General features: G+C 48.6%; 13 protein-coding genes across 13 annotated transcripts; all 13 read right to left on the reverse strand.

Moving 5' to 3' along the window:
• Positions 1 to 371: 371 nt before the first annotated feature.
• TEOVI_000371400 (60S acidic ribosomal protein P0, putative) lies at positions 372 to 1,346 on the reverse strand (the record flags this gene model as incomplete). The annotated part of the gene is made up of 1 exon (XM_067226578.1): positions 372 to 1,346. The coding sequence occupies one exon, from the start codon at positions 1,344 to 1,346 to the stop codon at positions 372 to 374; it is 975 nt and encodes a 324-aa protein (XP_067082679.1).
• A 791-nt stretch (positions 1,347 to 2,137) lies between these two features.
• On the reverse strand, positions 2,138 to 4,393 carry TEOVI_000371500 (protein kinase, putative; the record flags this gene model as incomplete). The annotated part of the gene is made up of 1 exon (XM_067226579.1): positions 2,138 to 4,393. The coding sequence occupies one exon, from the start codon at positions 4,391 to 4,393 to the stop codon at positions 2,138 to 2,140; it is 2,256 nt and encodes a 751-aa protein (XP_067082680.1).
• A 429-nt stretch (positions 4,394 to 4,822) lies between these two features.
• Positions 4,823 to 6,529, reverse strand: TEOVI_000371600 (uncharacterized protein; the record flags this gene model as incomplete). The annotated part of the gene is made up of 1 exon (XM_067226580.1): positions 4,823 to 6,529. One exon carries the CDS (start codon positions 6,527 to 6,529, stop codon positions 4,823 to 4,825), a length of 1,707 nt encoding a protein of 568 aa, XP_067082681.1.
• A 653-nt stretch (positions 6,530 to 7,182) lies between these two features.
• TEOVI_000371700 (uncharacterized protein) lies at positions 7,183 to 7,959 on the reverse strand (the record flags this gene model as incomplete). Its single annotated transcript, XM_067226581.1, has 1 exon — positions 7,183 to 7,959. One exon carries the CDS (start codon positions 7,957 to 7,959, stop codon positions 7,183 to 7,185), a length of 777 nt encoding a protein of 258 aa, XP_067082682.1.
• A 442-nt stretch (positions 7,960 to 8,401) lies between these two features.
• On the reverse strand, positions 8,402 to 9,709 carry TEOVI_000371800 (uncharacterized protein; the record flags this gene model as incomplete). The annotated part of the gene is made up of 1 exon (XM_067226582.1): positions 8,402 to 9,709. The coding sequence occupies one exon, from the start codon at positions 9,707 to 9,709 to the stop codon at positions 8,402 to 8,404; it is 1,308 nt and encodes a 435-aa protein (XP_067082683.1).
• Positions 9,710 to 9,961: 252 nt separating this feature from the next.
• TEOVI_000371900 (Cupin-like domain containing protein, putative) lies at positions 9,962 to 11,614 on the reverse strand (the record flags this gene model as incomplete). The annotated part of the gene is made up of 1 exon (XM_067226583.1): positions 9,962 to 11,614. One exon carries the CDS (start codon positions 11,612 to 11,614, stop codon positions 9,962 to 9,964), a length of 1,653 nt encoding a protein of 550 aa, XP_067082684.1.
• A 641-nt stretch (positions 11,615 to 12,255) lies between these two features.
• Positions 12,256 to 14,334, reverse strand: TEOVI_000372000 (arginyl-tRNA synthetase, putative; the record flags this gene model as incomplete). Its single annotated transcript, XM_067226584.1, has 1 exon — positions 12,256 to 14,334. One exon carries the CDS (start codon positions 14,332 to 14,334, stop codon positions 12,256 to 12,258), a length of 2,079 nt encoding a protein of 692 aa, XP_067082685.1.
• Positions 14,335 to 16,898: 2,564 nt separating this feature from the next.
• On the reverse strand, positions 16,899 to 18,452 carry TEOVI_000372100 (zinc finger protein family member, putative; the record flags this gene model as incomplete). Its single annotated transcript, XM_067226585.1, has 1 exon — positions 16,899 to 18,452. The coding sequence occupies one exon, from the start codon at positions 18,450 to 18,452 to the stop codon at positions 16,899 to 16,901; it is 1,554 nt and encodes a 517-aa protein (XP_067082686.1).
• Positions 18,453 to 18,749: 297 nt separating this feature from the next.
• TEOVI_000372200 (uncharacterized protein) lies at positions 18,750 to 19,574 on the reverse strand (the record flags this gene model as incomplete). The annotated part of the gene is made up of 1 exon (XM_067226586.1): positions 18,750 to 19,574. The coding sequence occupies one exon, from the start codon at positions 19,572 to 19,574 to the stop codon at positions 18,750 to 18,752; it is 825 nt and encodes a 274-aa protein (XP_067082687.1).
• Positions 19,575 to 19,820: 246 nt separating this feature from the next.
• Positions 19,821 to 20,999, reverse strand: TEOVI_000372300 (leucine-rich repeat protein (LRRP), putative; the record flags this gene model as incomplete). The annotated part of the gene is made up of 1 exon (XM_067226587.1): positions 19,821 to 20,999. One exon carries the CDS (start codon positions 20,997 to 20,999, stop codon positions 19,821 to 19,823), a length of 1,179 nt encoding a protein of 392 aa, XP_067082688.1.
• Positions 21,000 to 21,144: 145 nt separating this feature from the next.
• On the reverse strand, positions 21,145 to 21,813 carry TEOVI_000372400 (uncharacterized protein; the record flags this gene model as incomplete). The annotated part of the gene is made up of 1 exon (XM_067226588.1): positions 21,145 to 21,813. The coding sequence occupies one exon, from the start codon at positions 21,811 to 21,813 to the stop codon at positions 21,145 to 21,147; it is 669 nt and encodes a 222-aa protein (XP_067082689.1).
• A 290-nt stretch (positions 21,814 to 22,103) lies between these two features.
• TEOVI_000372500 (uncharacterized protein) lies at positions 22,104 to 23,498 on the reverse strand (the record flags this gene model as incomplete). Its single annotated transcript, XM_067226589.1, has 1 exon — positions 22,104 to 23,498. One exon carries the CDS (start codon positions 23,496 to 23,498, stop codon positions 22,104 to 22,106), a length of 1,395 nt encoding a protein of 464 aa, XP_067082690.1.
• Positions 23,499 to 23,755: 257 nt separating this feature from the next.
• Positions 23,756 to 25,420, reverse strand: TEOVI_000372600 (ubiquitin carboxyl-terminal hydrolase, putative; the record flags this gene model as incomplete). Its single annotated transcript, XM_067226590.1, has 1 exon — positions 23,756 to 25,420. One exon carries the CDS (start codon positions 25,418 to 25,420, stop codon positions 23,756 to 23,758), a length of 1,665 nt encoding a protein of 554 aa, XP_067082691.1.
• Between the last annotated feature and the right edge of the window lie 989 nt (positions 25,421 to 26,409).

Genomic DNA, 26,409 nt, shown 5'->3' on the forward strand with positions numbered 1-26,409 from the left:
CACCTGCTGCGAGCGAACATTGTCCATCAGGCAGAAGAGCACACGGCTGTACTTCGTGAGGCAGCCGTTGAGGCGATCCTCATAGTCACGTTTCTCCTGGGAAACGGATGGCATAACTACGTTTTATAGTAGGTCAATCCGACTCTCTCCGGCTCAGACGGAATTTAAATTTTGCGATTATGATGGGAGGAGAACAACAGAAGAAAAAGAAAAATAGAACGTTTCAAATACGAAAAACTGGTTCACAAACGTTTCTGCTGGTTTGGCTGTCTGCAACAAACGAATGAAACCAAAACATTCAATTAACTATGGACGCATAGCAACGAGAAAATGAAAAATAAGAAAAATAAGTGAAGACTCCATTCAAATCACTAGAAGAGAGCACCCATGCCAAAGTCATCATCATCCTCCTCCTCCTCAGCTGCGGCGGCAGCGGGAGCGGCGGCGGGGGCGGCGGCAGCAGCGGCAGCGGCGGGGGCAGCAGCTTCGCCACCACCGAGTTTACCCTCCAAGGCGGCTGTGCGCAGGTTCTTTCCGTCGTATTCCTCAAACTCGTAATTCGTGGCAACGGAGGCGCCGAGAAGAGTCTTGAAGGCGTCGACAATCATGTGCGGCAGTGTAGCGGCAGTTGGGATACCAGCACCCAGTGACATAGCGCTGATGTTGCTGATTCCTTCGAGGAGGTACTTCTCCACAACCGCATCGGTGACGGAGAGATCTTCACGGGTAAACAGCACACCGCGGTCCCACACGGATTGCACCTCGACCTGGTAATAGAAAGGTGAGATGTCGAGCTTCTGCAGCAGCGTCGCCGTGGAGTTATCCACCTTGTCACCAGTGCTCAGTACCTTCTTGTCGCTCACAATCTCCACAGTACCCTTGGAAATCTTCGTCGCGATGTTCAACGCTTGGAAGAACGCCGTTGCCTTCGGCTCCATACCCGTGTTACCGGCGGGCACAATAACATCACATGGGGCAATGGCACCAACACGCGCAGGCGCCTGAACACGGTGGCTGTCCAACACGCTGGTGATATCAGACACTTCGCTGTTCGTGAATATCATCGATGTGTTGCCACACAGAAGCTGCTTATCGGTGCAAACCTGGTGGAACAGCTTATCAGCATCTGTGGCCTTGTTGCCCTCAGCGCGCTTCTCCACGATCTTCTTCTGCAACGTCTTCTTTCCCATCACCAGCTCACCCTTACCGCGGAGATCACGGCGTACACCGTGCACCTGCTGCGAGCGAACATTGTCCATCAGGCAGAAGAGCACACGGCTGTGCTTCGTGAGGCAGCCGTTGAGGCGATCCTCATAGTCACGTTTCTCCTGGGAAACGGATGGCATAACTGTTTGTTACAACGGAGCCTGCAGTTCGCACAGAATAGTTTAGAAAGAGAAGAAAGAGAAGGAATTGAATCTTAAAAAAAGATATGTGGCATCGGCAATGAGTGATGGTTAACCATAATTATCAACAAGTTCCATCAGACACCAAATGAACTTGCCTTTTTTTCAGTCTTTTTTGTTCCGATGAATGAACCGCCGTATCAGCTTGGCAAAGGTGGTGGTGGCATCGCTGCAACTACTACCTGAGAGGTTGCAGGGGGAATAACACAATGTCTTCACCGCCACGAGCAAGAAAAAGAAAAGAAAACAGGGTAGGGAGAAAAATACGCCTGCTTTTGGACGTATAGTTAGCACTAACCACCGTATATGTACTAAAGAACATAGAATATACCATCACTACAAACATATATTAAAAGCCTGCATGAACACAATGTATATGCATATATGTATATATATATACAGATATATGTATACATTGTACCCAAACATTCCCGCTGTGGGCTGAGCTCGGGGAACCACACTGCCCTCGGCTACGATTTCTCACTTTTTGATAGTCGAAAGGGCGTATGACCACACGCCAAAATGTCAAAAAAAGTACGCTCCCACATGGGTGCAGCAATAGCAAGCATATACACGCATACGCACTGCGTACATCCAAGTCTCGCCACAGGCGGTTGGCAGGGGCTAGGGGGGGACGAGAGAATAAAACAAAGAGGCCTGAATATACGGCGCTTTCGAGGTAAATTAAAATTAATAAACCTCAGGCAAGTAACTTGAGTCCATGTCGCATTTTATTTGATCAACCACTTGATCACCGATTTGTTGGTGTCAGATCCCTGTTTGGGCCGCCACCACGCAGAACTATTTGAGCGCCCAGGATTATCCTTACTTGGGCGGCCGTCGTTGTGCCCGGGTTCGGATGCCGACTTGCCAGACTCATTGGTCTTTTTCCGCTTAGCTGTTCCTTCGGCAAGCGAATTCGTCACAGGGGGGTCACCGGCAGGTTTTCCAGAAGTTAAGGAAGAACTTACACGTGTTGAAGAAGGATTAGACGCTTCGGTGCTTCGCCTCTGCCGTGGAGGCGGCTGAGCCCTCACCACCCTCACCGGGCTACTGCTGCTTGGATTGGGAAGGGGCGACACACGAACATCAGCAGGGGGCCCCACTCCAGTCGCACGTGCTTGTGGTGCCGGGGTCACCTCTAGCATCTCCTTAACCTCATCTTTACCCACGCGAGAGGGGGTCGCAATAACAGATTTCTTGCGCTTCCCGATGATACCTTCATCTCCGGGGGTACCTGGCGGGGGATACCGTTCAAGATTTCCCTGAGGTCTAATAACATTACGCACCCTGCAGTAATCATCATCGTCGTCGCTGCTTGCTGCCTTGAGTTGATAGGTCGGCGACTGAGATTTCTCCTTGTCTTTACTCGGCGCCACAGTCTTACAACCTGTGCTAATCATTACGGGTCCGATGTTCACGACAGGTGGTTTGCCGCCGGTACTTGCTGCATCTCCCGGTTGAGAAAGAGTTGAAATAGTGTTGACGAAGTCGAAGCTCTCCACCCTCGACATCACCGCTTCACGTTCAACAGGTTGCGCAGCGGAATAGCTTTGCGAAAAGAAGGGATGCTGCAACAACTTATCCACAGTAGGGCGATCCTTCGGGTCGACCCTCAGAGTGCAAGCAATGAAGTCGCGAGCGGCTGGGGAAAGATGTTGAGGGATTTTGGGAGGGTTCTTTGCTGCCGCGATGGAATAGAGAACAGCTTGCGTATTGTTGGCAGTCGAATGGAACTCCCACGGTATGCCCGACTCATTTGTCATCTCAAGACAGAGGCACCCCACACCCCATACGTCTGATTTCTCCGTAGCCGCTTCCCCACGGCAGACCTCCGGGGACATCCAATACGGTGTGCCAACACTACCCACAGTATTGTGGCCGCTATTCAAAACCTTGCATGCGCCGAAATCAACAATTTTTACGCAACCTTTCTCGTCAAGCAGAACATTTTCCCCTTTGATATCGCGGTGAACGATGTCGTGTCTGTGAATGTGTTGAAGACCCTCTAAAACCATCTTCACACAGCGCCGCATCACTGGTTCCTCAAACACCCCAGCACTTTTACGAATGTAACGGATACTACCCCCACTGACGTATTCCATGAAAATGTAATAGTGATTACTGCTCCTCTTCGAGCCAAGGTAACGGACACAGTGTTTGTGCGGCGGAAGCGTGCTCAGCACGCGGACCTCTCTGTCGATCACCTTATCGTGGGATGTTATCTTCATCTTCTTAACCGCTACAAACCTACCGTCACCCAGTATTGCCTGATACACCTTTCCAAAGCCTCCACCACCCAATTCTCGGATGATTTTGAACTTAAAGTTGCACGCCCGCACGTCTATAGGCTCGTCACCCGCATGGTCCGGGGTTGGGCTGCCGTCGTTGCTATTTTTTCGAGGTGGGGGCTTTGACTGACCGCTCAGTGGAGTTCTATCACTTACATTTTTCGCTACAGCCCAAAAAGCACTCTTCACACCAGTGCCCTCAGCGTGGGGAGTCTCGTTCACGATGTCGGCAGCGGCACTCTTTGGTTTATTCAACGTTCTCCCCTGCGTCTCGTTAACTATGATTTTCGCTGCTGGTGCGTTTGGATCGTGGTGACGGCCACCTATAGATCCCGTACCGACGGCACTCTTTTTCTTACCGCTGCTTTGATCAGAATTGTCAGCCACCGATGAACGAGCGGACGCAAGCGGCTGGTTTCCTCCAACCAGCTCCGGTGAATTCGGGATTGCAACACCGGAGTTACCGTGAAGATGCTTTTGGTTGACACTATTCACGTTCGCAGAGGAGGTGCGGCCAACAAAGAGCAGCGCTCCCTCTAATGATGTGACTTTCGGGTCGTATTGGAAATTTAGGGGGATCGGGCCTTCCACGGGTTGAATAGATGGACTCTCACCAGTGTCACGTGGGGTAGAGTGGCCGAAGCTGGCCCTGATATCCTGCTCCCCACCCCCACGGGAGTCAGCCCTCAGCTTCATACGAGCGGAGGGCAAGTATCACACGCACACACAAACCGAGCAAATTTAAAAATGTAATAAATTCTTCAGACACCCTGTGGAGCACACTTAACCAGTGTATATATATATATATATTTTATTTATATATACCTGCCAGACGACAACAACCCTCTAGTAATCGCCGTCGCTATGGAAACCAACCTTCCAGCGGCAAAAAAAATGTTCCTAGTTTCACGTGGCAAAGCACAATTATCACCTAGATATGAGAAGGGTGGAAACAAAAAAAATGGGTTAAAAGAAACAAAACGGGAAGCAGAACGGTGCAGCCCAGAATCGAGTTAAGAAAAAGACCCAGTTTGTGCTTTTGCAAAGGCGAGCAATGCCAGTGGTGACCAGACCACGGCCAAAAAGCATCTTCTTATTCACGACTCGAAACAAGCGCTCACGGACTCAACGGTTCAAGTAATATGGGTGATTCCCAGGAAACATTTGGGGTGGCTGCGGAGATCGCAGCTCTCCCTGGGGGTGATAAGACACGTAGTGATTGTAAGGTGGTGTAACAACTGACTGTGTAAGGGGAGAGTAAACGGTGGCGGGCTGTGGGACGGCTGGCGCAACGGGATAGCAACTGGGTTGAGCTGGGGATGTGATCACCTGTGGGAGATACTGTTGCTGGTAATGCTGAACATGGGGCAGAGAGTGCACCTGCTGATGATAAGAATGGGGATGCCCTTGGGGCGATGTGAAGGCCTGCCTTTCCCCACACAATCCTACACCCGTATATGAATTGTTAATTGCTTGGTATCCTACGAGCTGCTGCGTACCGAAGGAATGCTCCGGCAAGGTCGAATCTGTGTTGCCTAGTCCTGCGTCTGCTCTTCCTGCATGGTACAGCTCGTACCTAGCCCTCCGCTCAGCCTCTTTCTCCCGCTGTTCAAGTCGTTGTCGAATTAATTGCTCCTCGGCTAGCACATGCTCGTAGAGTTCCTCACGATCCTCTTTTTCCTTCTGTCGTGCCTTTTCAGCCTCCATCTTTCGAGACGCTTCATACTGTTGTAGACGGTTGCGAAGCAACTCCTCCTCAGCCTCCACGTGCTCGCGGTACAACTCTCGCTGCTCGCGCTCGGCTCTCTCCTTGGCCTCTATTTCCAGCGCACGTTGCCTCTCCCGATCAGCAAGTCGTTGAGAAAGCCACTGCTCCTCTGCTTCAATGTGTTCAAGCAACTGGAGTCGCTCGCTCTCGCGTGCCTCCATGCGTTGACGGAATGACTCCTCCTCCTGCCTAAGCTGTTGGCAGAATGCCTCCATATTGGCCTGGTGGTGCCGCTTTTCCTCGGTTTCCCGCTTCTGGCGCCTTTCCTCCATCTGACAACGCAACTGTTCCTCCTGCTCAAGTAGACTCGCCACCCTTGTCTTCGCCTCTTGTCTCCTCAGCGACTGCTCTTGCTCAATCATCGCAATCGCCTGTCGGCGCAACGCGTCACTGTTGGCCCCTGTCACCCTGGGAGACGACGGGGGGCCGCTGTTCACCACGTCGTTGCCACTGAAGCCAAACTGCTGAGCAATCACAGTTTCCAATTGATTTTGTGCCCTCTCAGCAGCCCCATCCTCTGTTTTCTTCGAGGCTCCCATGTTGCGAGCCGTCTCCAACCACCGTGGGGCCACCCCCTTAGCCCACTCCACGAAATGCTCGCGGGACGTGTGGAGTTCCGCTCGTGCACTCGCCTCCTCGGCAATCACTGTGTCCAGCAACGCACCCGATATGGGAAACGAACTCTCCCTTTGGGCAGCCTGTAGGGACGCTTTCCACTCACTAATTATACCCATCCGCTTGCAATATTCACGAAAAATAAGGGAAATATACCCCTTCTCGAAGCTGTCGACACTGCGGATAGTGGACGCGAAATCCTCAATGGCGGGGATGTCGCCGCGGAAGTCAATTTCCGAGAGGACGCTGGCATCCCTGCTGAGAAGATGACGTAATGCATCCTGTCTCTCCCCATCGGCACATGGGTCACGCGACATTGTACCTGCCTTCACACTGTGGTCATCGGCCCGTAATAACGACAAAAGACCACCCAAACCATCGTGCAGGCTGCTGCATGAAACTGATAGCCGCACATTCAGTGTGAAAGGAACCAAGAAAGATGAAGACATCGACCGCCCGCGAACTGAAGTGAGTCCAGAGGGCGGAAACCACGTTTCTCTGGCTGCACACAAATCGCGATGTTGCTATCGCGACGTTAGAAAAACACGCAACTGCCCTACGCTTGCTACCAACTTTTTATATAAACCCAGATGAAAGAGGCAAATGACAAGGCATGCAGCAGAAGGGGTCCTCGTCGCACGCATGCCCACTCACCTGAACCACACCCGAAGGCCGCGTAGAGAACCTCTCGGTTGACCCTTTAAGCGAGTTCAAATGGCTGCAAGCATTTGTGTGAGAACAGATATATTTTGAGAATGCCAGAAATCGCGCTCCCCTGACCCCGGTGGGCTCAACCACAGTACGACGAAAAAGAAAAAACAAGATTACTTTTCAACTTCAAGCCTCGAGTAGGTATATAAATTCTTTTCCAATATCCGCTCCTACTGTCGAGCGCCCGTCCCGTTCCTCTCGGTAAGACTGGAAACCCTGTAACTCTCCGCACAGCAGCTATTCCAGGTACAGCGAGTGTGTGGTGGCAATTCGAAAACCACACACAAGCACATACATATATATGTGCATGTTTACAATGCGTGATGTAACCAAAAAAAAAATAACAAGGGGTTGGGTAAACGAATAAAAGTGAGCAGCTAAGGAACAACCACTACTGAAGATTACTGCGGTGGCACCACTCACCAGGTACACACTGGAAACCCCCACTGGCTGGATTGTCTCCCCAGTGTACATGACTCCACTGAGGCATTTCCACGCCGCCACTCGGTGATACGCCCCAGAAATAACCAGCTGGCCCCTCTAAATGATCCCACCAGGGTGCGAGTTCTGGCTGCTGCCACACAGTGTTAGGTGTGCGCGACCAGCCCAGCAACGGGGTTGAATTTTGCATCGGTAGCCCCACACGGCGTGCAATGTCCTGACGCTCATCCTCTTCTAATATCTTGATGGAGAAGAGGTAATCTGAATGTTCCTGCGCCACAAGCTTCAAAGCCCAGTGGGCATCCTCTTCAACGCAGGATCGCTCATAGACACACTTAGCGCTACTGAGGTGGTCTGCATTGTGTCTTCGACGCATTTGATTGATAGTGCTTGAGTGAAATCGTTCAACACGGATTCGCGCTTGTCGCTCTTCCTCCTCTATGAGAGTTGAGAGCCTGTAGTACACAGCAAGAACGTCTTCGACAATATACCAAGAAAGTTGCGTATGCTTACTCACCATTCCATCATTAAGAATGTGGTCCCTGCGTTCATCACCATCCTTTCTGAGGTTTGGTGACACCACTACCACCGTCTCCTTCAAAGTTTTCTCCGTCGCTTGTATAAGGGAACGCGCTCCGATAAGCCTCCTTTCCAGTTGCATCAAATCGTGGGCAGGCAATGCTGCACCGCCTAGTTTCACCTTTACGGTAACGCACTCACTAGTCATTATCCACGCGCTGCAAAACTTTCCTCGCGGAGTGAGTGATGCTTGTCGCTCGGTTGAAGCGAAAAAAAAAAATGTATTCAAATGAGCACAAATAATGTAAAATAGCGAGTAAGAGTGAAGGTTAATGCACACACACACACACAGTGCTCGCTTTCACTTCTCCACAACGAGGTGCAGTAGAAAGAAAATCCCCACGTGAACAGCGGTACCGTTGCACGCAACAAATGCCGAAAGTCCTTCAAAGAACAGATATGCCCCGGCGGCACGCAAAATTCCGATAGAATTAAACCACATGTAAATATAGTAACACACACACAAACTGTCACACCCACCTCAGCCCCTCTTATTCTTTTTTACTTTTCGTCTCATACATCCCTACAACTCACACAAAGACGCGCACGCACACAACGACCAGGGGGTTTGCGCCTTAAGGCAAGCAGGATCAGTTTCCGGCCAGCCCTCCCTTCTTTTTCGACTCCCTTGTAACGTCAAGATCGGTAACATCTGTTGATGTGTCAAAAACAGCTTCCACCTTCCTGTGCCAGAGCCGCATTCGCAACTCCACGTAACGGTCATACAATGTGGTGGACCACCCATTGAAACGCAGAGCTGTCATAATAGTGAAAGGGGCAAACACGAACGGAACCATGCAACGCGATGCAGCGTGCATCCCAAGGATGGCCGGAAACAGTCGTGGAACAAATGGGTGACGCCATGCCACGTCACCCATCCACTTGGGGAACTTCACAGGCACTAGTGGAACGAGTGAAAGGAGTAACATCGACGCGGACGCACCATACGTTGTCAACTGCATGGAGTAAATGTGGCGAGTGACACCCTCAAGACTGTCAAAATACGTATTGGGAGTGTAATCGACGCCGCGTTTCTCAGCGCCACGGCGGCGACGGCATTCTTGGCTTTTGCGTAGCTCATACAGCATACGATGTTTGTGAACACGATACTCTAAGATGGAGTTGACAAACACCCCAAGAAAGGCGCAGTACGCGGCCGAAAAGACGGCGCGCTGCCTGGCAAGCCATCGCGGTGTGATTCCACGCACACGCCGGGGGTAGTGGCGTATCATAGCGTACATAAATGTTGCACCGAAGTAGACAATGAACTCGGGGATAGTACGAGTGACCAAACGGGTCAATGCGTCAGTGTATTCCACATCACTACGGTCCTCGTTGTAGCCCCCTGCCAACGATAAAACCCGCACAGAGAAGCGCCACGAGATGAAATCTGGGGTATCGACATAAACTTTATTCACGTGGTTCAATATATCTGATTTGTACTGCAACTGCGCCACCGCGTCAGTAAGTACATCATCACAAAAAATGTACGACAGAAGCTTCAACACGGCCCGTTGAGGAAAGTACGACTTGGATAATATCATGTGTCTGTACGTCTCACTAAAGTTAAACAAACTCATTCGATAGTGTTCAGGCACACCACAACTCCCTATAAGCTCCGCAAGACTCGCCCCCTCTTCGACAGTCTTGTAGGTGGACAACATCATGCATATCTTAATGAAATTTCTCAGCACCTCTTCATTGACACAGTCGTATGCCATCCCTCGAGAGAGAAACGCGGCTGCTTGAGACGATGGAAGCAACGCAGTAATACTCCCCGCCAGTTTATGACGGTCGATAACCTCATACACCCGTTCGTCGTACATCCCAAAAACGATCAGTTGCTCCAAACGACCTTGCTCGGCCAGTTTCTCATAATACCTCGTTAAAAGACCCATGTACAAGGGAAATTCACGCCTATGGCAACCCCCAGATCCGTGTGATAAACGATAAATATGCACGCATAATAAAAAAAGGGGGCGAAACTCAAAGTAGAAAAAAAATCAAGGTGCTTTCACACACCGTACACAAGTTCAGAGGTAACACACCCTACCCACGGTACGTATATACCCACCAACCTCCCTCACACATCATGACCTTAGTACTCTTAACTGTTTAACATAGATTAAAAAAACGTGAAGTAAGACTGATCAGAAGCTGAACGCAAAGCCGTTGCTACCAACATCCAACAACGGAAGAGCAGCTCGCATCTTCTTTTTCTCATGTCGTTCCTCTGCCTCACGTTTAGCCTCGCCAGCAACAGTCTGCATCAACTCGGGGTACGACAAGTGCATCGCCGCGGCAAATTCTTCAGCGAAGTTAGCGCGGCGCGTCTCTACCATTCGGCTCGTGTCGCAATTGTCCACATCCTCATCAATCCCGCTGATAGAAGACTTCATGACAGAGAGAAACTTCAGTACACTCGAGAGGTTGCACTTTGACACATAATTTTGTGTTATTGCAACCGAGTCCTCCAGGTTAATAACAAAGTGCCACCATCCACAAGGAATGAACATAATATCCCCTGGTCCACATACGCACTCGTACGCAACGTCACGCCACTTCTCCACTGTGGCATCGTAATGATTCAGCAACCACTCCGTCAAAGAAACGGGGGTTACAACCTCCGACATGTCTTCACTGGGGAACACCCCTGCGGGGGTGTGACCAGGTGGAAGCAGAATCCACCGCTTTAGCCCTGTCAAGTTAGCATTCCAAGCGCTGGTATAGTTGGGATCCACATGAAAACTGCTTCCACCACGGCGTGGTCCGGCAATTATCCAACGGTACTTGGGCCGCGCACCACCAAGAACCTTGAAAAAATCATCACGGCTAAAATACTCGGGAACAGTGTACAGCGACTCTACATCCATAAAAGTACCAAACTCTGAGTCAAAGAGGTAGATAGGACGCTCGTCGGTCTGGTCCCGAGCGTACCGAACATAATCAGCGACACTCATGGTTGTGTGTTCGCAGCACATTGGGACGTCAGGACGCGTGCCGGGGCGAAAGAGCTTTTTCTGCATTACAGCAAGGTTTTCAAACTTCTCCTGCAATATTTTGTAAATAGGCCATTCAGTGGCCACGTCTGCTATAATAACCGGTAAATTAGTCTCCTCGAATCGAGCGCGGAACTCGTCTACTGACAAGCCGCTGCACCGCGGAACTTCCTTGAGTGGACTACGATATCGACCCCGAGCCGACAATACACTTGGCTGCCGATTTGCAGTTGCGGTGCCGGCAATACTTGATTGTCGGAGATGGTAGTGGCAGGGAAGAATGGTGCACATCCATGCCTGAAACAACTGATCATTGTAAAAGGCGCGCTTCACCATCACCGGACGATGGGACAAGTTCACAGTTTCCCCAACCCCAGGTGTACCACCCTCCAGACGCATCCGCTTTGCCGTATTTAACCTTTGCTTGGAGCGTAATTTGATAAAGCGACGAATGGCTGTTTCCTTCCAGCTGCCTTCGAAGCACGTATACGTAGGTGAAAGCAACCCATGGGCCTGTTTGAACGCATCTGATGCATGAATAAAGCAATACCACCCCGTGCATACAGCCGATAACCTGCACATATCATCCACAGCGACGAATGAAAGAAGGTGGAGCATCACGTCAACAAACGCCTCTTCTGCTGGTTGTGATCCAAGAATACAACATTTACCAGCACGACCCTTGCTGGCAAACTGGAGGGTTGAGAGAATACCGAACCTCGGGGAGACCAACTCATCTAAATTCTTCGCATTACCACGCGGATAGATACCAAGAGGATGTCGCTTGAACCAGCTCTGCGCCATGTGTGAAACACTTCAAAATAAAAATAAGACCGTGTAGACAAGAGTAAAAAAGACCTAATGTCCAATAAAATGATACAGATCTCTTCAACGCACAGATATACACGCAATCCATGTTATGACACTAAGATCGCTCACAACTCACGAGCCTCCGTATCATCAGCAGCTTCTGGAAGATTAAATCGTGGAAAATCATTAACTCCCCCCCCCACCCAACCTTTCCTTGGGAGAAACTAGACTGTTCACACGTCACACACCTCTTGCTTGCGCCCTCAAGGCACTGCGGATCAGCTACGGGAAGGGGAGGAAAATACTTATCAAAGATCTACTGAAGCTTAGGTTCTGTAGCATTATTTTATTACACACTCCCACTCGAACATTTGCTTTCACCCGAATCTGCATGCTCTTCAGCCAAACCCCCTGAGAGTCAGATCAAGCTTCAACCGCATGGGAAAGCACCCAACGAGTGGAAAGCGCCACGTTGCCTTACTCCATCTCAACAACATCGCTGCCACACTCCCGTCCGTACGCATCATCGCACCCAACGCGCTTGTTACAAGAGATTATGCTTGTGAGCGCGGTTATGCATTCAGTTTCTGGTCCGACGATATTGCGGTAGTTGCAACGTTTCCCAAACGGCTCTCTCAAATCTTCTCGGCGACGTCTATGTTAAGGATATCAAGCACTTGCTTCAGCGTCAAGCGGGTAAGCTCCACGAGGCAAAGCCGGCTATTCTGCTGCTCATGCCCAATCACCTTACAATTCTGGAAGAAGTCAGAGAAGCACGACACCAGCTCGTAGGCGAAATCAGTTAGATGGTGCAGAAGAAGGTCGTCAACTGTCCTGATCACGACAGAATCCATGCGCAGTACACAGAGGGCCAGTTTCTTCTCTTGCGGAGTTTCAATAACAACCTCAGAACTCAGGAATTGTTCCCTATCAACGCCACACTTACGCTCAATTGAGCAAAGACGCGCATACTGATACAAAAGGAAGACAGCCGTGTTGCCCGATAAGTCCAGCATCTTTTCGTAGCTGAAAGCGTAGTCGTTGAGCCGACTCTGTTTCAGGTCGAAGTACTTCACTGCACCGATTCCGATTTTTTTCGATAGTTCATCAATGTCCTCCTTTGTGTGGCCTTGAGCACGGTCACCCTTCTCGCGTTCTTCAAGAATAGCGCGTGACCGCTCGACGGCCTCATCGAGCAAGTCCTTTAGTTTCGCGGATTCTCCACTGCGAGTTTTGATCTTCTTTCCGTCCGCTCCTGTTACCAACCCAAAGCCAGCATGGCTCCAGGTGCCTCTGTCCATCCACCCCATATCCTTCGCCAAATCGGCACACATGCGCAGATGCTCGTACTGCCCAACATCCGTGCAGTAAACCACACGGTCCATCTTCTCCAAGACAAATCGATGATACATAGTCGCAACATCGGTTGTGTCATACGTGTAACCGCCGTCGCTTTTCACAATCATGAGTGGGAAGCTGAAGCGGGGGATGGTAATGTTCTCCCCATCAACGATACCCGCAGCCTCAAAAACCTCGCGGAAAAGAGGAGACATTTTATTCTTGAAGAGTGGCTGTAAAAGCGATACTAGTTTGTCCACGTCTGTACGAATGTCGAAGTTTTTCAGGGGTTTTGCATCTTTCTTAGATAAAGCAACGGTTTCATTACCCTCTTCACCCTTTAGAACCCCGACTTCACGCATGGCTGTAATCATATTGGGGTGGAACTCGACACGAGTGTCCTTACCGGCCCACAACAAGTGCGGAGCGGCCAACTTCGCCATGTCCTTTGCGTCCAGTGCAGATATCGACTTTTTGTCAGAGAGAACGGTAATTTTCGCACCATTGCTCTCCACGAGTTTGCCGGCCTCATCCAACAGTTTCAACACTTCAGGAATGAGTGGGTTGTAGAAGCTCTCACCCCGCTCTTCTATGGTAACGTTAAGACGCTCATAAATCTGAAGAAACTCCTTTCGAGAAATATCGCAGATAATTTTCCATGCCTTCATGGATTCCTCTTCCAGGGCTTGCAGCTTCACGACTTGCAGTCGTGCCTGTTCTTTGAATTCGGCGTCCTCATCGAAGCACTTCTTGGCCTCACGGTAAAACGTAGTTAGATCTGAAATGTTTGGCACCTCCTCAGTGAAATTGGGGTGCTTACGCCTCAAGAATAAGATCAACATCCCGAACGCAGTTCCCCAATCACCAATATGGTTGATGCGATGAACCTCATATTGGCAAAATTCAAACAGGCGACAAATGGCCTCACCGATTATTGTGGAACGGAGGTGGCCAACGTGCATCTCCTTGGCAATATTCGGCGAAGAAAAGTCCACAAGCACCTTTTGTTTGGGGAGGTTCGGTGGACGAATTCCCTCCCGGAGCACCTTCCCCACGGTACCGGCAACCCACATTGGTTTGATGGTGATGTTGATGAAACCCTGTGGTGTGGGCTCAAAGGATTCAATCATGTCATTTTCTTCAAGATTCTTCTTGAGCTCCTCTCCAACCAGTGCCGGGCTTGTCTTTATCGGCGGCGAAGCGGAAGAGAGAAGCTTGACAAGACCCATAGCGTTGTTGCATTGATATTCTGTCGTCTTGCCCAGAGTAATAAGAATCTCGGGTGGGTTTATAGACGGAAAGGCCCTCTTAATGGCCCTGTGCACAATTTCCTTTAGCGATAGCTCGACATTTGGCCCTGCGATATATTTCGCCATGGCAACTACCTTACTGCCGCAGGGCGGTCCTCACTTGTACAAAAAGTTAACCTTAGTAGTCTGATATCCCTCTTCCTTTAGATATTGTTTACACGCTCAGCAGGCTTCGATGACAATGACGGTGATTGGTTCCGAGAAAGATTGCTCTTCACTTGGCACCCGCTCACACAATAAATGCCAAAAGGCCACGTAAAAAAAAATACGTATGTGAGAAAAGTAAAGACAGATCATTCACAAAAGAGAGAAGAGCGACTTTAGGTACTTTCCAATCTCCCATCAAGAGCACCAAAGGCAAGTGGAAAGACATCACAAAAGAAAGGGGAACTGTGGGGAGGGTCACACCGACAAGGCGTCCCCTCCCGCATACACCTTCGTTCCCTGGTGTGTTGCTTTTGGTTACTTGAGCTCGTTACCCCGGCGGCGCATGTACTCCTTGTGGGGCCCAGAAGGCGAAAGAAATAGTAGGGAATACAAAAAAGGTTTTAAAAAGTATATATATATATATGAGATCAACCGCAGCAACGCGTGCAAACGAGTACTGCAGTGAGCTACGGAGATGGGGCCACTGAGCGGGAAGGGTCTGACACCAAAAGAACTGCCTCGGAAGTGGTGAGCTGGAGGCAAAGAAAGGAAAAGCAATCGGCAACAGCAGCGGAACCCTCAACAGATGTTTAAAAAAAAAGGAAGGGGCCCTCGTACATTAACCACACGCAAACAACAGCCAAACAGGAGTTCACTTCAATCCTCACTCGCTGCCTTCCGTTTCTGTTTGCTGATTCGCAAGGTCGTCATTCAGCTCATTTCCTTGCGCATGTAAAACTCACAGCATCCCGCTATAACATTCCCTTTCTCGTCACACCCACTTTCTAGTTCCATCTCCGCGTGTACGACCACCTCGCCATTTACTCACAGGGAAGGCAGGAAGCTCCGCTGCTCGGACCCGCATTTACTGGGGAATTTTTTTTTCTCTTCGGATCCAGGAGGGAGGAAATGTCGGGCTTAAAACAACGAAAACAGCAACGAAAGAAGTAATTAGCAAGAAGTGGAAGAAAAAATCACGGCTTGCAGAGCGAAGCACACCTTCCCCCCGATTACCCGTGCCTGCATAGATGAACGAGTGGCAGAGAACACGAAGGAGACGTGTGTTCAATTCCCCAAAGACACCAGCCGCGGCAGATTCATACGTGTAAAGTTTTTTCGGGTATTGCTGCCACCACCATCTGCGGAACACCCTCGTACTCTGTTAACCGTCTCCTCTTCAAGTGGACTAGAGAGTTTTCCTATACATGCCTTCCCCCCTGTACCGCATAACACACACACGCACGAGATTACGTGCTGCCTTCGCTTGTCAACACTAAGTTCGAGCCACCTAAATCTCTTGCTCGTCCCAGCACAACGCATCCCACACCGAGCCCCTCGGATTTATCTGAATAATACATGTCCGTCTTCCTTTCCTACTCCACTTGATTCCTCTCTGCTCAGTAAGCTCGTTTGTGGGCTTCAATCTACCTCATACCTTCAGTTACCTCCGATAATCCTTTCGTTACGCTTGATAACAGTTCCTCCCCCCTCCCTTATACTTCTTTCCTTCTGCTCCACAAGTTTCCATGGCACGACACCTAAGGAAACATACGCACTTCTTTCCCTTCCCCGTCCCGTATATACGAGCACCAGCCGCATGACCTCTCGCTGTAGTTTCCAATGTGCTTCACCTTCTTGCCTTATTGCGTCAACTACCGTCTCACATGTTCGTGTATTTTTCTTCCCTTCCTTCCCCTGAAGCGCCCCTCGCACCCACGTATAAACAATTATACGACAGTGATGACCTTCATTCCTTCCTTCTTGCTATTTAATTAATTTTCTTTCATTCTTTTCAGGGTGCATATATATATATATATATATATGTGTGTGCAGATACACCAATATAAATTTTTTCTCCGCGTTGATTTTATCGTAACTCCCTTGTTTCTGTGGTTATAGTAAATAATAAAGAGGCTGAATGTCCCTGGTGGAGGCTCTAAGCATTTCCCTTCCTTTCCGTTTCCCCCACTGCACACACGCGTAAACAAGCACACCTCCCCACAATCATAAAACGTTCTTCAACAAAGTCGCCACCCAGCCCTCCTCTACAGTGCCCCGATATACACGGCACGGCAGAACATCCCCATCGCTAGAAGGAGCACCGTCAATGCGTAAGGGAAAATAACTGAAAGAGGGGTTACTCAAAAAGAAGAAAAGATACCACATGTCTCCCTCCATTTCCCCTTGCCACACGTCTCCGAAGCCATCATCACCACTTCACAAACTCGGCAGAACCAAGTGTTCTGGAGGACTGTCAAAATGAGATTGGCTATCGAACCGAAGCAGAAGACACACGAAAGAAAGATGCAGACACTTTTTTATTCTTCTCTTTTTTCTCTTTGGAGTGGCAACAACCGCGTAGTCACCCAGAAGGGGGTGAAACCCACGCATTAAAGTTAGAGGAGGTGAGTGCATGGTGTGGACAATTGGGACAGAACGAAATGGCAACTGCGATTAGAAGAGACCATACGACGTCACTCTTTTCACAGGGTCTTGGGCTTCAGTTGCTCATGCCAGTTGCTTGGGGGGTCGGCGTCCTCACCTGTTAATGGTTCGTCCACAGTGTCGTACACCAGCTTCACCGCGGCATCCTTGAAATTCCCTTCCTCCTCAAGCTCTTCAAACGGGATGTTCCGCTGCAATTCTTGAAATAGGGACTGCTCGTGCGGGAAAACACACACAATGGAAACTCCTACCGTGTCACTGCGCCCCGCCACAAGAGATTGAAGTAGGTAGTATTCTTCAGAGCGTGGGACTGAGTAGTTAATGACAAGATTAACATACGGAACAATTGTTTTCCGAGCCAGTTTGGCATAGTCTTCATTAGTAACAAGCAGACGTTCTCGAATACCATTTTCATTAGGTTTACCGTCTTTGAAAGTTTGGAGCATCTTCATGCGCTCCTCCTTCGGGATGGCACGGTGGAGAAACAGGGGGGAGACACCGTTGAAATAGCGAGTGATTTTAGATGCCACTTTGCTCATATCCACAACACGCTTCTGGTCACAGAACATGATGGCTTGTACTCCCTGTAGCTGGGCAACTATGTTGGCGATGATATCCAGCTTACTGTGTTCGCTGTTGGTGTTCACCCAAAAGTGACGTATATCCTGCTGCTTCTCAAAGCGGAAGAACGAAATGATATTCCTCAGTGATGCCTCCGACAGTTCACGAACAGTGCCCTCGTTCTTCATATTGCATGCTGCCAAAAATTTAGCCGCGCGTTGATTACTGCTCAACTCGTTCATTGTGTACTGCACACGATTCTTCTGCTCCTCCTCACGTGTCACACCAATACAAGCAAGAATCATTTTCTTGCTCTCCTGAACAGATTGCTGGTCGGCCCCGTAAATTACGAGCTCGAATTTTTCGATGGTGGGGTCAATGTGTTGAAATGACTTGTTGTGTGTGCGATTCTTGCTGTGTATACTCCGAAGGCGATCAGCCCTGTTCGCAAGTAGATACTTTATGCGGTGTGTAGGAATAATACACGTTTCACTGAAATCCTCAGACAACGATGTCGCATCGTGGTTGCGTCGAGGCACACTTTCCGCCGCCTCCTGGCACAGTGCCTTGTTGTGGCTATAACGGCAGGAGTCACCGTACCTGCAGTCACCATTAAGAAAGTGGTTGCACACTCGCTGGCGAGAAGGAAACATGTTAGCGTTATTGCTGCCACTACCGTGAAATCCACCCTCGCCTGCGCTGCCAGTCCCGCCGCGACCTCGTCCTCGCACTGGACCACCACCGCGGGGTGCTCCACGAGGGTATGACATGCCACCGCGACCTCCATCATCCGTAGAACGAGGTGGATTTATGCTTGCAGCCGGGGCCTGTGTCCTCTTCTCACTACTCCCACGGTTCTTAATGGCTTCGATTATTCGGTTTCGCTGGTCATCATCGGGAACGGCAGTCCGAAGCTCCTCCTCACTTAGTTTGCGCAGGCTGATGATGCGATCAACGTTCATCTCCCTAAACTTTGGGATTAGGTCCGGAATCTTGAGGCGTACAAGCAGGGAATCTACCGCGCTGCTCATTGTGCTGGTGTAAACTTTCTTACCTTTGCTTCTTCCCGCAACGGAAAGTGTTATTGTTATTACCCTATTGCTCTTCCTTCTTTGTGCAGAAGAATTAACAACAGTGTAATGAAAAAGAAGGTATGAACACTAGAAACAGATCTTATCTCCTTCACGTCGATAACATCAACAGCTACCCCTCAGCTCACACAAATTCCCGAAAAACTGATCACGGCGAACACATACAATGCGAATGCGCACGAATGATAGCAGTGACCATGTTCACAACACACGAACAGTTGAAGCATCGCTGAAACTTCACATCTTTCCTCGCCCAAACTTCAACTTCCACATGAGCTCGTCAACCTCTACCCTGTCCCCATAATTTCCAAAGTCAGCAGCCTCTAGTTTAGCATCAATCACGGGAGATGGAGCCAGAACAAGTTTTTGCAATGCATCCTCCGTCCAGCGTATGACGTTGTCGCATAGACGTCGTGACTCATCTTCCTCTCTTTGACAACGTAGGGAATAAGATGTGCGTCTGCGATTCAGCAACTCTTTTCGTTTGTCATGTCCACGCATAAAAGCCGTGAGAAGAATCTGAACACAGTCGTTTTCCGCAGCCAATTCCGCGTTCGCAGCATCCAGCATGACCAACGTGCCGATCACGACGGCCCCGCTGAAGCACAACTGAAAGCAATCGGGATGAGTTCTCATCACCCCGAGGACATAAGGAATACATGGGCGCATCATCTGTCGCGTGCTAGCACTGCTCATGCAGAGGGTCCCTATCAGGTCAAAAATAGTCAACAGAGTGTCCTTGCACAACAACTCACTGCTCCGAAGAAGAAGAACACATAACGAAAAAATACCGAAACGTGATGCTAGTTCCCTGTTGTCATCCCGCATACAACAGCATGCGAGAAGTGTCAACACAGCGTGAGTAGCAGCAGACTGTGGTGACGAGTTCTCCAGTAGATCTACAGAAAGTGACATGCACGCTTCCGTCAGAACGGGAATCTCACCTGCCACCTCCATGGCAGAGGCAACATTTTGCAAAAAGGCAGCATCATCTGTATAAGACGCCGTACCTGGTCCGAATGCTATGAGACGATTAAGTGTTGCTTCAATTCGATCGACCATTTCCGAGGTCAGCTCCTTTCAAATCTGCCTAATGGGTGGAATTAGAAGAACTCGGGGAAACGAAAGCTGCTTAGCAACAAATACAATAAAGAGGGTCACTGTGGAGTAAGAAGGGTGTGCATCATCGATAGGCATCCCTACACACACTAAGCTTTCAAAAAAAAAAAAAGAGAAATCTCTGCCAGCGTAACCTCTCCATTTAACCACAGGCGAGTACACTCCGCCAATGCCTCCACATATGATTATTTACATCACTACCTTGGCACAGCAACCTTCAGATATTCGGATATCCAAATCCGGGCGAACCTCCTTCATCACTCGATCGGCTTCTAGCACAACGCTGGAGTCACATCGACATTGCTGAAGGCTAACGTTCGTAAGAGTAGCTGCCTCCCCGACGACACGAAGAATTGCAGCGCAACCCTCGTTTTGCATGGGATTGTCGTCCAGGATTAGTGTGGTTAGCGCAGATGTATTAAGAAGTCCCTTTGCGATAGCTTCCGCCCCTGCCGGTCCAATTCTATTGTGAGCGACAACAATCTCTTCAATATCATTTTCACTAATAATACGACCTACAAGCACCCCACAAGCATCATCTAATCCATTCCAACTCATGTTGAAGCGCTTGATTGTGTTGTTCAAAAGAAGTCCTTCGGCAAGTATATGGCGGCTACCAATCGTTTGAAATTGGTTCCACTCTAGATTTATTTCCTGAAGGTCTGCGTTCTTAGAAAGAATGTTTGCTAATTCAATGGCACCAATGTAACCAATCCTGTTGAAGCTCAGGTCAAGAGAGTGCAATTCAGTGTTGTCGATTGCCGCCTCCGCAAACTCAGTGACATGCTGGTCACTTAACTTGTTGTCCCGGAGGGATAGCGTCTTCAAAACGTTTCCTGGCTTAAGGAACTCAGCTACCACGGCACCCCCTTGGATATCATCTGCATCTGTCAGCCCCAGCAAGTTCTCACTTAAGTCAAGATCGGAGACTACCTTCGTTTCGGAAAGCGCCCGTGCAATCTCCATGGCACCCGAAGGAGTAATGTGGTTCCTCAAGAGGGAAAGTTTTCTGATTGTAAGATTAACTCGCAGAGCGGCAGCCAACGCAGCACTTCCTTTCTTTCCAAGGGCAAAAAAACTGACGTCCAATGATTCTTTGCCCTCGCAAAGACTGTTCGCGACGCTGTGGGTAGGAAACTTCATAAATGACTCCTTGTGTAGCTGTTCACACATGTCCAGATAGGCCAATTTCCCTGACGGATCACCTTCCGGCCGGTCAGGGATTTCGAACGAGTAATTTTCTAAATCTAACAGTTGTTCCTTAATTATCTGGCTCCTTGTTTTCGTCGGGGGAACCTCCTCATATGCTGTCAGTGGGCAGAGAACCCCAGAGGTCGCCGACCCTTCAAGTTCATCAGGGTGGTTCATTGAAGCTCTAAAGGAAAAATTGAACAAATAAAAAGAGAAATAGGTAAATAAGCAAAACAACTCCTTCATTGAAAACTCTTCTTTAAAAATATTTGAGAACAAAATAGACAGTAACCCAGCGTTGCACTAACCGTAATGTATACCACTATTCTAGTGCCTCAAGAACGTGTTGGAAGATGAACTGCGTGGCTAACGACAGGCCCCCATCTAAAAACACTGCTCCAATCACTGCCTTTACTGCTCCAGCACAATACTGATCAGGGACCTGTTTTCCCCTCTGATCTGGCAGCCACGATACAATGTTAGAGGCAGAGGGCGTTGCTTTTGGTTGGAACAGTTGTACTGATGCATCTGTTAATACCATATCTTCCAACTCCCAGTGGTGACGCAAAAGGTGGCTGAGGGCTGCATCGGAGGATAGAAATGAAACCAACGAAATTACTTCATCACGTCTCAGGTCATCAAATATACTGACAACTAAACGCCCACCAACAGAAAGCAGTAAGGACTCGCCCAACCCAATAGATGCATTCATAGTCGATGAAGCTGCCTCTGGTGCGGTAAAACTAGGATGAATAAATGCACGTGTGAATAAAATGTGTCGCTTCCGGCTAAGTTCCGGAAACCTCTTCTGCAGTCTGCGATTGAGCTCTGTAGTCCACTTGGGAGGTGGAACGAAGGGCAAAGAGTTTATTTTAACCCGGGGAAAGAGTAAAATATCACTCAGCTCTTTCACAACGCGTGGTTCTTCTGTAATTTTCATAACCTTGCATAGTAGTTCTGATGACAACAAAGCATTGCGTGTACGCTTCATGTTTGATGCTTGCCTAGTCAGATGCCTTTGGTATATATGTGCGATACGAAGAAGATAAACCACAATAAAACTGTCACAACAGCGATTTTAATGACTGAAAAAGATGTTATCAACGAACATAGAAAATTTTCAAGGGAAAAAAGCCATGCTTAATGTTAAGGTGCCCCGTCCATGGAATATTAATGGAAGATAGCGTGACAACATCCGAAAAGAAGCACGATAACAAAGGGGAAATGTACAATAACAACACCACGAAAGTTAAATTTGGAACAAGACAATTGAGAAGTAACTTACTCTTGTAGAAGCGATACTAGTCTTTTTCTTGTAGCGAAGTTACACTCTTTTCTTAAATAGTCCGGCAACCCTTTTGATGTGGAACTTACCGACCCACAACATGAGTGCCCCACTGGGTACGATGTGCATGTGGTTGTGGAGGCACGAGGCGGTAAGCGAAGGGGACGGCACGCCACCGACTGTAGATTATCGTTGGTAGTTAAAGGACACATACCTGCAACCCGTTCCTTGCTGCAGGCAGAAGAGCCAGAGTCTGTCGGGCTGCAATAAGAAGAAATTTCATTTAGCAGATAAATTTGTCGCGCTATCTTTCTATTTATTCTATCAATATCTATAATGTCTTCACTTAGTACATTCTTCAGAGCAACTTCACACAACGCACACATCTTAGTAGCGTGAGATGTCGGTTTCTTCAATCCGTCGCTGGATACGTAAAAATCCGTTTCAGAGTTTGATCTGGCCAGTTGATTCAGCTCAGCTGCGGTGAAGGGTCGTCTAATACATCCGCGTTCCGAAGTTGGCGACGGCCAATACAGTGAATTTTCATCTAGATGGGAGTAAGCAAATCCCTTCGCTTTACCGTCCAAAGAACTATTGAGTAGTGTTTGGTTAACCGAAAACAAAAGCTGTCTCCATTCATTGTGCTCCTGCTCCCGTATGAATTCTCTCCTCCTCCCCTGCAACGAAAACAACTTTAGTTCGGCGCTGCAATGGGGTGTGCCCTTCATGGAACGCACAAAAATATCTTCCATGTTACAGAACCCAGTTAATCTCTCGTTTGAGATCTGCAAGCGCTCCTTTTCTTCCTCCAGAGAGAGAAAAATTAATTTCTTTCGAAATTCGTGCACCCCCTGTACGTTTTCATTATCATCAACATATGACGTCAGTTTTGACCTTTTCGATCTGCTCCCTGAGGCATTTGCCACTGATATTTTCGACCCTGCTCTTCGGCCACCGCGTGTGTGGGGCTCAGATCGCGCACGCACATGAGTATTGACCTTTGATGTGGAAGCCTTCGGACACGACTGCGGGAACAGAGTGGATTTAGGCTGGTCACGTGAGGGTAACCCCCTGTGTGGCTCCACGGCCGGATAAAGGGAAGACACTTGCCCCAAATTACCGGGTCTTTCTGACCGACGGTTCCCCGTGATACCAGGCCGGTGATCGCGGGGTGGACCCGTGGTGCTGCCCCTATTGGGCGGTTCTGCAAATCTAAGTCCACCTGGTCCCACTGCACCACAGCAACAACGATAGTCATTCGACAAATTTACAAAGGATGGTGGGCGTGGAGCTTGCGCAAGTGTTGCATCTAACACCTGCCTACGCTTGCTGCAAAATCGCTCATCCCGCAGCTCGGTTTGGTTCGAATGCCTTGAGCATTCAGAGCCCATCAGAGTAATAACAGCCTAGCACCTATACGAAATGAGCATATCACACAAACAAGCACCAACATATCATTAACAATAAGGTTTGTTGCTGTCAGGAGGCAAAACCCACAATATAAATTATAGAGACAAAATAGCATTTACAGCTTCATATGCTCTCAAAAGAGGGAAGTAGATAAATGTGATGGTAATTAAACCTTTACCAGCGGTATTTTACTGCTCATTCAACTCCACCTTGAGTACATCCCTCGCTAAGCAACTTCCTAAGCAGAACGTACGTAACACAGAATATAAACAAGTCGATAGTCAGGTTTGTCCGCCCTAGAGACTCGCTCATCACTAGCTGAAGACCACCCACAATGATTATCATAATAATCAGCAGTGTAGTGGCCGCCGGTCGTGCTCCCACTGTGGTTCACCACACCGACTAAATCGTATATGGTGTTTTTCTCTGTCGAACACAAGAAGGGTTTTAAGTCAATCTTTTTCTGAAAGAAAACGGGGTCATTTAATTTCATCGATATAGCGCCATCGCTTCGAAAACGTTTGATCGTTACAAACAACAGGGTCGGTAGTGAATACAACAAAAGCTGTTTCGATACTTTGACCTTTTGCTTGCACGAAGGGCAGTGATACGCTGAATCAAGATCCAACTCCTCTTCTTTGCAATATAGTCTGAAGCAGTCTTCCAGGCAAATGTTCCCAGTCCCGGCAGGAATGGGAACGTCGATTCCCAACGAACATGTAAAAGACCTACTAATTCTTCGACATACTAAACACATAATAGAACTCCGCTCTTGAAATGCACAGTTATCAACGACAACAGAATTGTTTTGTTGCGTGTATTGCTCCCAGTGGCGTTTCGCCAACTCCGCATCACTGAATTCGATAGTGTCTGCGTCACTCGGAACGGCTTTGACCGTTCTTCGATCATTCAACCCGTCGTGTATCCCCTCAAGAAGGACTCTCAGAAACTCATTTGCATCCTGTTGCCCAAAACCAGAAAACGCTTCATTAACCTCTCCCATCGCTTTTTTAAATGGTGAAGGACTCACAGGGGCAGCGCAGTCCCTGCGGTTCAACTCTCGAACAATGAAAGTGAAAGAGTTGACCAGCCTACAAGTCTGCCTCCCAGCAGTACTGACATCAAGCGTATACTTGTCACCCAGAAAATAAGCCCCCAATGGTGTAGAAACAAGCGTCTGTACGACGCTATTCAAATAGCAAGTATTACCAAGATTAACCATTCCCCGTCTAGGGTTCCACTTACCCTGAAAACTAGAGTTATATGTCCACTTGCAGTAAGCGTTAGGGGAAGCACACGGTATGGATCGTGGCGGAACAACTACACCATCTGATGCCACGGTTGCTGCAACATCACGATTCCAATACTGATAATCCACAGTGGTATTATAGATTTGATTGTAGGGTATACGCGTTTCTCCTATCTCTCCCCTCCAACTATCCAAAGTACCGCGCTCATTTTTCAGAAGCACCTCCCTACGCTTCAAATGTTCAGCTTCCTCATTGTTCACATTAACTACAGAGGGATCCCCTACACTTAAAACATCAACTCCTTCCTTCTTCGAGTTTAATTCTTTAACCATTTTTTCATAGTGATTTTTAAGAGCGCTATTCATGAGGGCTTCAATGGCATCCATACACTGCTTCTTCAGAACCATTGAATCTTTGTATGTAGAGGGTATCCCCACCTTAGTGAGAATCTCCATACACCGAAGGTAGTGAAAGAAGGAAAGATCATACTTGCCTCCCTTGCATTCCCTCTGAGCTTCATTCAGCAGCTCCCTACAAGTGATGAGGTGCCTCTCTTGTGAAACCCGTGGCGGAACATAGTTCGTTGCGTGATGATAGATCATTTTCATATACTCTTGATATGAACATTCCCAATCCAACTGGAAAAAGGACATACCCACGCCTTCCTTCCGACGAAAAGTAGCAGCAACAACTTCAGGTGTTGAACACTAGAAAAAATAAGGCTGAGAAAATATTTAAAGCACGAGATAGCATGCCTCGAGCGACCAGTTAAAATAAAACACATTACCTATTTTGTAATGGAGCTTGCATCCTTTCAATACACAAGCGAACTTTATCATAGATGTCTCCCAATTACCTTCCTCAGCACAGTGTCAGATTGTAACGGCAATCAAATATATATTTAAATAACAGAGCAAAATAAGGCTAGTAGTCAGATAACTAAGGTGAATTGCACTGCCTAAAGGGAATGCCGGTCACCAGGGGTGAACTCCACAACAACATTCGAACGGAACGAGACAACCTCACTTGAACATAGCAGGAAACCGCGGCGGCGGGAAGAAAACAGCCTGCAGGCTTTACACTCGCATAGGCGCGGAACCGCTACACAACTCCTTATCACACCTCGAAAGTCTCACGAAAAGACATGTTCCGACGACGCCACCGCTTCCACTACCAAGTGAAAATGCTTCGCGTTGCGGGAAACATCCACACTCCAGTTGTTAACCTTAACCGGAACATCGGACACACTAACGACAACGAGAAACTCTGTGGAAAGGTATTTTCTTTTGATCAAATGCCCTTTAAAGCGTAGATACATAATTGTTTTCGCTCTTCAAACGAAGCTCGCACTGAAATCTTTCCCCAACAAGAAACGAAGCATATCAAAAGTTGGGCATTTTGTCGCAGGCAATGCGTCGGCCCCTGCGAAGGCCCTCGCTGTGGGTAAAGTGGAAAAAAAAACAACGTTGTCATGCGCCTCATTTCCCTTAAGATAAACTCACCTCGAATAGGCGGCTGACGGCATTGCAGAGGAAATTGTTTGAGAAGTCTTGAAAAGTATGGCACCCACAAAAATAAATAAATAAAAGGACTCTGCAACCTGCACCCCGTTTCTGCCAATGTGGACGAAAAAGCACTCAAG

This window comes from Trypanosoma equiperdum, assembly GCF_001457755.1.
Source record: "Trypanosoma equiperdum strain OVI genome assembly, contig: ctg_800, whole genome shotgun sequence".
NCBI lineage: Eukaryota > Euglenozoa > Kinetoplastea > Trypanosomatida > Trypanosomatidae > Trypanosoma > Trypanosoma equiperdum.